The sequence below is a fragment of the Nelumbo nucifera genome, chromosome 8 (genome assembly GCF_055504915.1).
Source record: "Nelumbo nucifera cultivar China Antique chromosome 8, China Antique-T2T, whole genome shotgun sequence".
Taxonomy (NCBI): domain Eukaryota; kingdom Viridiplantae; phylum Streptophyta; class Magnoliopsida; order Proteales; family Nelumbonaceae; genus Nelumbo; species Nelumbo nucifera.
In genome coordinates, this window is record NC_142656.1 from 14471736 (window position 1) to 14484348 (window position 12613).

Sequence of the window (12613 nt, forward strand, 5' to 3'; positions counted from 1 at the left end):
ATTCCTTTCTTGTTTACTTAAGGCTTCTGCAATCGATTGTCTTTTATGCGTTGGAATCTCAATTATTTTTAGTACACTAAGTCTATTTTGTTTCCTTAAAGTTTGTATTAATATTTTAACAATGGGACCGGCTTTTATCTCTTTACTGATCCTTATTAGAAGAAAAAAATCTTTTATATCTTAATCAATCCTTTATTTTAATTTCAAGTTGATAGTTTGTTTTCTTTCTGCCTTATTTTTTATCTTTATATTTTTTTGTTTGCTAAAAATGATTTGGTACTTGTCATGATGCTTGAACCCAGGCTTTGAAGTTGAGTGATGATCTCCATCTAAATGAAGTAGATTGTGTCCGCTTGCTTGTTTCTGCCAATCAAGAGGTAATATACGTGCATACATTGTCCATTCTAATTTGTCAGTTTATTTATTTTTCTTTATTTCTTCCAAATCTTTGTATTTCCTATTGATATCGTTTCAACTTCAGTGGGGCTTACTAGGACGAGAGCCATTGGAAATTTTGCGTCTTGCAGCAGGGCTGTGGTATACCGAGAGAAGAGATTTATTAACAGCACTATACACTCTACTTAGGGTAATGTTCATCCCCTCTTGGACCCCTCCTTTTGTTGTTGCTTGTTCATTATAGCTTAGAATAAGTATTTTGTTGGTGCCTTGTAGGCTGTTGTTCTCGACCAGGGACTTGAAGCTGATCTTGTGGCTGACATTCAGAAGTATCTTGAAGATCTTATCAGTGCTGGGCTTAGACAACGGTTGGTTTCTCTCATAAAGGTTTGGACCTTTGCATACTAGTTTTCTTTTCTTTTCTTTTATCTGGAAGGCTGTGATCGATAATTATTAGGATTTTCAAGCATTCATGACAGTCCAAGACACTTGCTGATACTCCTACATTTTTTTTTGTATTTTTGTACAATATTTAACATATTTTTGGTCAGTTGGAATGTTTGGCGTTTGATGATGTGAATAAGAATATTGAGCATAATTGGAAGAAAGAAGAAATTATGGATTGTGTTTTGACCGAACTTATACATTGGCTACTAATTTTGGATCTATTTAGACATTTCTCCTTTGATGATATTTGGAAGAACTGGTTATCAATGGCTTCTAGTTCAGTACAGGAGACAAAAACAAGGTTGTTATGGGTACCTTTTTTTTTTTGATCAATAACAGTAAAACTTTATTAAAGATGTGAAAATTTAAGAAGATTTAGTTACAACAGGGGAGGTAAAAAGACTTAACTCCCCTACAACAGAATACAAAGACAGAAGTTCAAAAATTAGCCCAGAAGATAGCCTCCCTATTCACCCCCTGCTTGGCCAGCCCATCTGCAAGTGAGTTAGCAGACCTCTTTACCCAGCTATAGTGTATCTCAATGTCTCTGCCCACCCAACAGAATTTTTTCTTTTCATTGTTATATCTCCACAAGCCACTGTCTTCTTCCTTCAGCCAGCTAATCACCACCTTCGAGTCACCTTCCAAGACCAAGCGTCTGATATTTAGTTCCCTTGCTCTTTGAATTCCTTCCAGAGCTGCAAGGATCTCAGCCCTGAGAAAGTCTCCTTCCCCAATGGGGCCTGAGAACAAAGCAATAATAACCCCCTCCTCATTCTTGAACACTCCCCCAATCCCAAAAGGTCCTGGATTCCCCAAACTACTGCCATCAAAATTCAGTTTTTATACATCCAGAGGGAGGAGGGGACCATGAGTGACGTGGAAAGCTCTTACACATAGAAGAAGTAGCTATCTCTTTCCAGTTTCTTAATAAGTCGGCCACAGGAAAGTCTGAAAACTGCCCCATAGATTTTAGCCAATGGACAGCCCTTAAGAGAATTAGATGTAATAGGTTTGCCAAGGATCTGTGAGAAGATTCATAGATTTCTTTCTTCCCAAAGGGACCAACATACTGTTGCCTTAATGCTCCTCCACATAATCTTCCCTCTCTTCTTAGGCCAGCTGAAAAACGTTGGAGAGAACAGCCTCTGGACACACTCGGGAGGATTCCAAGAACACCCAAAGAGTGAAAGAGCCCACTCTCAAACAATTTTAGCAACCTTACAAGAAGCCATAAGGTGGTAACTAGTTTCCCCATCAGCTTTACAAAGAGTACACCAATTAGGAAGTAAGCAAGAGTTGGGTTGGGTCTCTTTTTTGAAGTAAATCAGATGTGTTAGATCTTTCTAGGAAAACTTCCCAACAAAAACTACCAACCCGAGGAGAAATGGGCTTGCTCCAAATCTCTTTGACCGGAAAGGACACCCCTAAAGTGATAGGATGCTGAGTTAGAGTTTCAAAAAATGAAGTACAAGAGAAAGTACCTGAGGTGGAAGGAGTCCGGATTCTAGTATCCTCCTTATTAGGATCCAGAAAGACATTCTCAAGGATGGACAACAAAGATAAGATACTGTCCACGTCTGTATCCCTAATTGCCCTTCTCAGGCCTAGGTTCCAACCAAAACCAGAGATGGAATCTGAAGGACCTAAGAAAGAAGAAATAGGCTCATTTTTCAAGTCTGACAAAGCATACAAGGAGGGGAACTGGTCCTTCAGAGGTGAATCCCCTACCCAAGTCTGTTCCCAAAACTTTATTCGATTACCAGAGTTAAGACCATACTTGACCCAAGGGGAGAAAGCAAGAAGCAAAACATGAATGGATTTCCCAGGAGAAGCAATTGTAGCCCTTGTAGCGATTCCAGGATCCCAACCATTGTCTTCCAACCCATGAATGCTAGCCACAATCTTAGCCCACAACTTATCTTTTTCCATTGTAAATCTCCATAACCATTTCCCCGGCAAAGCCATATTCATTTTCTTAAAGTTACCAATCCCAAGGCCTCCTAGCTTTTTACCTCTGGAGAAAGTTCCTCATTAATTTTTCCAAAAGATTGGAAACCTTAGTGGGGATCTTAAACACTGACAGAAAGTAGACCAGAAGGTTAGCTAGGGTAGATCTAATCAAGGTGATTCTTCCCCCCAAGGAGAGATAACTTTTCCTCCAGGATGCAAGCCTCTTCTCACATCTCTCCATTATCGGGTTCCAGAAGCTTTCATTCTTAGGATTATCTCCTAAGGGGAGGCCCAACTACTTCAAAGACCAAACCGACATTGCACACCCTATCACACTTGCATACTCACTTAATTCCCTCTCCTCCATATTCATTCCCACTATACAACTCTTACCAAAGTTCATCTTGAGGTTAGACATCTGCTCAAACTGTTGTATTGCTAATTTCAAATTCTGGATCCAATCTAAATTCCCACCTTCACAGAATAGGATTGTGTCATATGCAAACTGCAGATGTGTCAGTGGGACCTCCTCCCTTCTTACACGCCAGCCTTTTATTAAATTTCTTGAGTCAGCCCTATAGATTAATCTCCCAAAAACATCAGCAATCAGGGCGAATAGGAAAGGGGAGAGTGGCTCTCCTTGTCTTATATCTCTCAAGGCAGGAAAGAAGTCAACCACAACTCCAATTACCTAGATAGAATAGTGACAAGTCCTAACACAACCCCAAATCCATTTACACCTCTTGTCTCCAAAACCAAATCCTCTCAGCACCTCCAATAAGAAAGACCAATCAACTAAATCATAAGCCTTCTCCAGATCCAATTTGCAGACCACTCCCTTCTTCTTAGATTTCCTAAAGTTCTCCAAGCTCTCATTAGCAATGAGGATTTGATCTACGATTTGTCTTCCCTCCACGAAAGCACCCTGGTTGGGAGTAATAATGAGGGGAAGGATCTTCTTTATCCTGAGGGACAAGACTTTTGCAATTATTTTATATAAACTATTCACCAAACTGAAAGGTCTAAAATCCCTTGGTTGTGAAGCCTCTTCTCCACAACCTCTCAGCAATCCTGATAAAAATCCATTGTGAAACCGTCTGGGCCCGGAGCTTTTGTCCTATCCATTGAGAATACAACTTCCTTTATCTTCTCTAGATCAAAGCTCTTTTCTAGCCACTCTCTGTTCTCTTCACTCAATGTTGGCCATTCTAAGCCCTCCAACCACACCCTCATATTTAAAGGTCTTCTAAAAGTGGATTTGAAATGACTTACAAAGGCCTCGATAATTTCTACCGGGTGGGATAAGACTGATCCTTCTACTTCCAATTTTGATATGAAATTCTTTCTCCTCCTACCATTTGCCACTGAATGGAAGAATCTAGTGTTTCTATCTCCCTCCTTTAGCCACTTACACTTGGACTTCTGCCTCCAATTTATTTCCTCTTTAACAAGAATATCCTCCATCTGCCTCCTCAGATCCCATCTCAACTTCCTTTCTTCCTCCCCAAAGGATCCCCTTTCTTCCTTCATATCCAATTCCTCAATCTGCTCTATCAATACTTGTTTTCTTTCCTCTATTCTTCCGAACTCCAACTTATTCCACTCCTTTATTTGTGATTTTAAGAACTGAAGTTTCTTGTGGAATTTCATTCCCTCCTAGTTTACTGCTGGATTATACTGCTCCCACCACTCTTTGATTTTCTCAATGAACCTCGGATGGGTCAACCACATATTCTCAAATCTGAATGGGGTAGGTCCATCACCTCTCAGTTCCTTCTTGCATATCACTATAGGCTAATGATTTGAAGTAAGCCTTGGGAGTGCTCTAGAAGTTAAATTACCCCAATGTTCCTCCCAATCTATCGAGAATAAAAATCTGTCCAGCTTAGAGCATATTTGCCTTGATTGAAGGTTGGACCATGTAAAGTTATTATTTAGGAGTGGAAGTTCTTTAAGCTCAAAAGTATCCATGAACTGGTTGAATTTCCTCATACTTGTTGTCACTCCCTGTCTAGGGTTGTTGGTTTCCTCTGTGAACTGCACTACATTAAAATCCCCTCCCACACACCATGGTCCGTCCCATAAGCCCCTAATATCACTCAATTCTTCTCATAATTTCTTCCTCTGCTTATAGTCATTGGGGCCATATACATTTGTTAGTACCCATTCAAACCCATCTTTCACCTGTCTGAACTTTAGAGAAACAAAATGATCACCTATTAGTTCCTCCACTTCTATTTGAACTTCTTCCTTCCATAAAGTTATAACCCCACCTGAGGATCCCCACGAAGGAGCAGTCACCCACTTTATCCCCCTAGAACTCCACACACTTCTTGTCCATCTGCAATCGAATTCCATTCTTTTGGATTCCTGGATTAAAACCACATCTGGGTTAAACTTCTTAATCACCTCTTTGATTGTTGCTCTCTTCCTGGCACTACCCAATTCCCTCACATTCCAACTTAGGATTCTCATTTAAATTCTGAAGATCAGCCCTAACACCTCCAACTCCTATTTCAACCCTTTCCTTCTATTCCCTCTCACCTCAAACTTCTTATCCCTATCAATATCTCTTCTTAATCTCTTAACTTCCCTCTCACTAGGAGGTTGTTATGGGTACCTCCTAGTGATGTTTTTTTTGAAATTAAATTTTGATGGAAGTAGCCAAGCCAATCCAGGTCTGTTTGGAATTGGAGGAGTCACAAGGAAATCTGATAGCACTTTTTTCAGGACCGGTGGGGAATGGAGACTCTATAAGGGCTGAACTGTTTGCAGTCCTACAAGGTGTTCAGATTGCAAAAGAGTTGAAATTGGAAAACCTGGTGATTGAAAGGGATTCCAAGGTGGTGGTGGGCTGGTTAAAAGACCCAGATTCAGTGATATGGTGCTATCGAGATGAAATAAAAAAATTCAAATGGTTAACACAACAGATGAGCTTAATTATACAATGGGTGGGAAGGGAGACAAATGCTATGGCTGATTCATTAGCTAAGAAAGGGGTAACTAGGGATCAATTGTTTTGGGCTCAGTTGTAATTTTTGTGCTGTCTTTTCCTTATGAGTGAGGCTGCATCTTGTGCCTCCATTGGGGAAACTTGTCACAGTTGTTTATCTTTTCTGATTTAATGAAATTTTAATGAATCTTTTACTTATAAAAAAAAGAATATTGAGCATAATTATTGCACTTGGCATCCCTTAGTTTTCATAGCTTTACCCCTTTTGTATTGCAAGGAAAAATTTCATTAGAAATAATGAGTAAATGTACCTTTGTAATCTCTGGACAGTCAATTCAGAGTTGTTCGAAGGAATCTCAATCAATGATCTCAATAGAGATGCTCACTCCTTTCTTTTTCTTCCTTACCCTCAAGAAGCAATCCCGAGGCAACTGGTTGTTTTCAGTGACGGAAAGGTGACCCCTAAACTTTGATGGGAGTGCTTTAGGTAATCTAGTTTAGCTGGTATTGGAGGCACAATAAGGGATGATAGGGGCAACATATGCTGGACTTTCAGTGGTTCAATTGGATTGGCTGATTCCACAAAGGCTGAGGTGGTGGCTGCTCTTACCGGAATCAGAATAGTAAAAAATTTGGGAATTCAGAACTTAACCATTGCAGGTGCTCAGCAAATGCTATAAAATGGTTAAGAAACAAGGAGGGGGGACCTCGGAGACTTAGCCACTTTTTGGCAGAGGATAGGGACTCTTTGGACTGTTTAAATGCAATTTTAGTTTGGATTCCAAGGGAGCAAAATCATATAGCAGATGGATTAGCCAAGTGTGGGGTGTATTTGGATTCATTTGTAGTGACAAGCTTCCTCCTCTGTAATCTTTTGTGGGTCCTCCCCTTTTTTTGTACATGTTCTCATGTACTTGTTCTTTGTTTAATGAATTTTGGTTATCTTTCCCTCAAAAAAAAAAAAAAGAGTTAAGAGTACATGGAACTTGGAATGATAACTGACCAAATAGTCATCTCTTCAGACTAAAGACAAACAGAAGCAACTCATGACTGCTGATCAAATCAAAAAGAAAAAAATCTGGACCTGATCCCCAGTACAGCTTGCTACCTTATTTTGTGCTGCTGGCTGGGCTCTTATTATGTCATTTGGAGGTGGTCTGTTGGTTAACATATTGGTTAGTGTTTAACTGTTTATTGTACAAAGTGTGGGTTGGTGGTCTATAGGTATTTTGTATATTTTTCCACTTTATCACATTATAAGAGATACAACTCACTCCTATTGATTCTTGTCAATACAACAAATAGGCAAATCAATTGGGTGATCTGCTTCTCCATTGGAATGAGATGTCCACAAACAAATAGGCAACTCCCATCCTCTCACCACTTGAGTCCAGCTCCATCTCCACCAATGATAACCTTAGTGAATATATCAATTTCAATCGCTGAAGAAGTGACAAAAGCTTTGCTCCAATCAAATTCCCCTAACCAAAGAAATGAATCCCTCATGATCTCTGAAAACATCTCCAATGCCCGGTCTCTCTAGATTTCCAAAAGAAATAATTAACATTTAGCTTTATTTCTCCTATAGGGGTTGGAGACAAAGCTATAGGAATAATCTCCCCTTGGTAAAAGATGCTACACGGTGCCATTCTCTAACAACATCAAGACATCAATTGAGAAATCTATTAACTCAACCCTCATACAACTCTAGTGTGCCACTCTGATAGTGATCAAGTGATTTTTTAGAAAAAAATCTTGGCATTTGTTTCTTTTTACACAGTCCAAAGAAGAGCTGCTGTCAAGCACCACCGCATCATCTTTCATATTTTAGTTTTGTGTGAGAAGAAAGTGGTCTTGAAAGCATTGGTATGTCATTTGGAGGTGACCATACAGCAGTTAACAATGAAATAAAAATTTATATGAGCAGGTAAGTGGCTCCAAATCCTAAATGTATAAGAGCAAGTGATAAGGAGATGATGCATTGATTTTCCAATCTCCACTAGCCCTCATAAGAAACATGCGGGAAAAAAAGGTCAAGTAGGCCTTCTATGTTGACACATATTACAGTTATTAAGTTTTACTCATCTCTGAGCAAAAAGTAAGAAATTTGGACTGTCTTAACCATATTGCTTTTATTGGGAACACCAATTGTACCTGCTAGAGGGTTATTTTTGGTGTTTTATTTTTCTTACTATGTTATGTTTTGTAGATCTTTTACATATAATTTGGCAGCAGGGTAGTTTAGAATGTGGTAGTATTTTAGTTTCAAGATGGTCATGATTATCCAACGCAAAGAGGTTGCTCTTGGAGGATGATGTGGCTGTGTTATTGGGCTTCCTTTCCATTTGTGGAAGATTGAAGTTCTATTGTCCATAGTTTCAATCTGTGGTGGTTGCCCGAATGGTGTTTTTACTTTTGACCTTCACTCTCTTACTGTGCTTCTCAGTTGGGTGAAACTGGAGGACATACCAAGGAAGGTGGAGATCCTGGTAGATGGCTTCTCATACTCAGTCTGGTTAGTGACCTCCATTGAAGTTGTGCTCTGGGTGGAAACTTTCTGATAAGCTGACCTAGGGGTTGAAGAAAAATGACTGTAGCAGTTTAGGAGTGGGCCATTTCAAAAATTCAGCAGGAATTCCAATGGAAAGGAAGTTAAATGGAGATGCATTTAAAGCTGGAAGACAGATGGATGAGGTTGCTGCCTTTGGAAAGGAAACTGTGTTGGCGTGTGATAGAGGCTGTGTTCAGGCGGTTACCTTTGAAGGAGGACTGTCAGGCATGAAAGAGAGGTTGGAAATTGAGGATAAGTTGAAAGGGAATGGGAATGAGTTAAACCTGACCCGGTCTGGTTTGATTGAGGAGGAAGATTGTGGACCCGCTTGTGCGATTTTAAAATGTGTGACAGGAGATGGTTGTGGCCCAGAGATAGTTCAAAATGGTCTGTGTTCCTCAAGGCCCACTTGATTGAGTTCTTTGTATGAGTCACATGACAACTTTAATAATCACATGTTTGGGAGTTTGTTTCTGGAGATGATAGACAAAAAAATGATCTATCATTGCCTACCTCTTCTTCATTGATAAAGTGGCAGGAGGGTGGGGGTGGTGGTTAAGGTTGCTGCAAGGAGTCAAAAGGAGGGTTTGCAAAAATTTTAAGGGGAGGTTCAGGAAAGTCTTTTAAAAGAAGGATTGTAAGGAAACAAATTAGACTGGGAAAGAAGAAATTTATCTGGGAATGGGTTGTGACCTTGTTTTGATGAGGAACCAAAGTCTGGTAGCAGTGACTGGAAGTCTGATACTTTGAAGATGGACTCAGCTTTAAAACCAATTTCATCCGAGTACCTTGATAACCTTTCTTTGGCCATAGGTGCACTTCAGGAGAAGTGCCTGGACTAGGAGGTTTTACAGAATACAAAGGAATGTCCTGCTTAGGTGTCACCCCAAGAAAAGGGTAGTGTTTTAATTGCTGATGAAGAGACGGTCCTAGAAGCAAACGTTGATAGGGCCGAAGGGCAGTGTCTTGGAGTCATAGCGAGATTAGCTGAGATCTTGGAAGAGATGGTAAAGGAAGACACCTTGGATAGGGGTCTTTCCTTCAGCAGACGATAATGAAAGGGCTCGGGCTAATGAGCCCTTGATTTCAGAGTCTGGAAAACAGGTTGGGGGTATTGAGTCATCAAGGGAAAGAAAGAATTATTCTGAGGTTTGTGGGCTTACTCAATCTCAACAGGAGGCTGCTGCTGCTTTTTTAGTGGAGAATATTGTGGCAAAGTTAGATTTTGAAGGGATTGAGATGAAAAAGGAGCTGAAAAACTCAAGGAAGCTGACTGCACATCTGGTAAGTTTGTGTTTCAGAACTGAGTGCTGACAACCAAGTGGGTGTTCTTAGAAGCACACAAAATAGCAAGGGTGAAGGGGAAAAAGAGTTTTTTTTTCCAGAAATCCTTGTGGGGAAAGTGGGAAGAGACTGGGTAGAAAGAGGCAGGAAATAAAAAAGGAAGTTCTGGTAAGGCAGGATGAGCCTGTATCCAAAGCCCTAGAAATTCCAAAAGAAGGGAAGGGCACTGATAATGGGCAGTTGGTTCATATCGCTAAGGTTTTCTCTATATTGAAAGATGGCTTCATTAGTGCAGGTTCAAGTAGTAAATTTAAGAGGGTTTATAGGAAATAGGAGGAAAAGACTGAAAGACAAGTCTTGCTTAGAAACTTCAGTTCTCTTTTTGATTATGATGATCTTTTTGCAAATCAGGGATGGAGGGTGTAGGGCTGCTTTGGCAGTGTGCTGTAAATCCCGGTGTACAGGTTCTTGTTGTACATGTTTTCTTACTTTAATGATATTTTACTTTACCTGTTTGCAAAAACAAGACAAGTCTTGCTTGAAGAAAGTACAAATTGGAGAGGCACTCTCGACGCAAATTCCAGACTGTTGTAGTGCAGGCTCTATCTTTAAACCTCATTCTGAAGGTGCTCTGCCAAGAGGAGTGTTGTTGGGGGAGGAGGATGTTTCAGAGGAAGAATCTGAAGAAGGAGAGGTGATGGTTCTTTATAGAGTTAGAAAAATTGGAAATAAAGTGAATTTGGATAAGATTGTGGAGACTGGAGCCCAAGTTTGCAAGCAGCTGGGCTTATTGGTTCTAGGTGGGGAAGATGGTAGAAGACAATTGTTTTTGGGAATTAGAGTTGTGGTACCCAATGAATGAGAAAGAGCCTACTTCAGATTGGTAAATTGGGTGAGTTCTGTTTAGGGCTGTATCTGGTTGGTTGGTGGGAGTTTATTGGGTTTGTTGAGAGGTGTGTTCTATGAAAGCAAACTTTTGTGGATGGTTTCTATCATTTTGGGTGCAGGGATTGTTTTGGGTGGGTGTTTCTGTGGGTTCTTTGTATGTGTGGGGAACCCATAGTTTTTGCTTGGTTAGGTTGGGCCGACTCTGCTAGGAGTTGTAGATAGGGAATTAGGAATGGCAACTTTCCTTGTAAAACTGGGGCCCTGCCCTGCCCTGAATTGGGTGGGTGTTCCACGATCTTAAACGAGTACGGGGAAAATATTTTTGCCCCGAACTGGGGACGGGGTGGGGATGGGGTTTGCATATAATTTCTTGAAGCCGCCTTGAACCTGGTGATCAATTACTAAAATATGCCTAGGTTTAATATTAATTTCTAAAACATCCTTAAATTTCCCCCAAATTCCTAAAGTCTTTAGGATCCCATAGTCCAATGTTTAAAATACTCCTAATTTCCTATGATACAATTTCTAAAACATCACCAATATGATGTATTTTTAGGTGGTTGACTTAGGGTGGGGAAAATTTGGGGGCCCGCCATGAACCTGCCCTGCCACTAGGTATGGGGCAAGGGATTTTGGCTACGGGGCGGGGATGGGGAGGGGGACCTGCCCTGTTGCCATTCCTAGTCATGTTCTCTCACGTGACTACTGGTCACCTTTGTACTCTCTCTTTTATTTTAATAAATCTTTTTTTATTACCAAAAAAGACATTTTTTTTCTTTAGGTAAGGACACTCTAGTCCTTATTTTATATTAAATAAGTTTATGATTGTTATTATTATACCTTTTATGCTTAATATATAAGCACAAGTGGCTGCTAGGTGAGACTAGTATGTTCCAAGTCTCACCTAAGCAGGAATTTGGGGTTTTCTTCTCTGCACTCACCCTTTTCCTTTTCTCTTCTAAACTGCTCCTTCAATCTCTTTACCAGTTTACTTGGTATCAGAGTAGGTAGAAGTAACTTGACCTCTCTTCTTTTATTCTCTCTTTATCTATCATCATTTTTTTTCTTGTTTCTTTCGTGAGGGAATTGACAATTAAAAGAGGCCGATTGCTGTTCTGGGTGAGTCGTGATGGTTCTAACCATCACTTCATGTTTGGTGAATGGTATGTTATGTGAGACGCTCTACTGGGAGATTCCAAGAGGTAATGGTGAATATGTGTGTATAAATTGGTGATAGTGGGATGCATCGGTTTGTGAAGATTATATGCTGCAGTATATTTTTAAACAAATGGTGAATGAACATTTTATTATTGCTGAAAAAGCCTAGTGCGTGACTGGCCAATTGTGGGTTAACTACTCAATTCTTATTACTTGTTTTATTGGAAATAATGATTGGAATGGAGTCTAAACCTGCTGTGGTGATGACCTTTGACATTTTATCCATTCAAATGACATCTATTAAATTTTTACTTCAAAAAAAAGACATCTATTAAATTGAATGGGAGTAATTATGCTACATGGGCCAAATTGATAGAGGTATTTTTGATTGCTAAAGGGAAGCCTAGATATCTAACTGAAAACAAACCTGAATTTGGTAGCTTTGCTTATTCAGGTTGGGTGCACGAAGATGTTCAAATAAAGATTTTCTTGGATACCTTGAAGTTGAAGCATATTTGGGATCAGGTTAGAAGAATGTACTCTGGGAGCAACAATATTACTCATATATATCAGTTCCAATCTTTCTTCACGTATAGCAAGGAGATATGTCTTTAGAACACTATTTTTCTGAGTTAATGGGGTTGTGTGAAGTGAAGAGCTGAATATATATGAGCCAGTTACCACTGTTGTTGGTTGTTACTAAGATGCAACAACAAAGATATGGTTTTTCTGTTGCCATGTTTTTATCTGGTATCAAACCTGGATTTGAATCTGTGAGATATTAAATTTTGGGCTGCCAGCAGCTTGAAACTACCATCTGTGGAAGTGGTTTTCTCTAGACTCCGAATAGCAAGACTTTCGGAGTCACAATCTTCACCCACCATGGATTGTTCAGTGTGTATGTATCTGTGAGATATTAAATTTTAGGCATCCATCAGCTTGAAACTACCGTCTGTGGAAGCTGTTTTCTCTAGACTCCAAAT

General features: G+C 39.9%; 1 protein-coding gene across 2 annotated transcripts in view; it reads left to right on the plus strand.

Annotated features, from left to right (window-relative positions):
- EMB3142 (nuclear pore complex protein (DUF3414)) overlaps positions 1-12613 on the plus strand; it is a 75546-nt gene that overhangs the window by 6426 nt on the left and 56507 nt on the right. For both annotated transcript variants that reach the window (XM_010251797.3, XM_088893198.1), the window contains exons 3-5: positions 303-377; positions 482-586; positions 673-783. In XM_010251797.3, coding sequence (XP_010250099.1) covers positions 303-377; positions 482-586; positions 673-783 — 291 coding nt within the window. The remainder of the gene's footprint in view (positions 1-302; positions 378-481; positions 587-672; positions 784-12613) is intronic.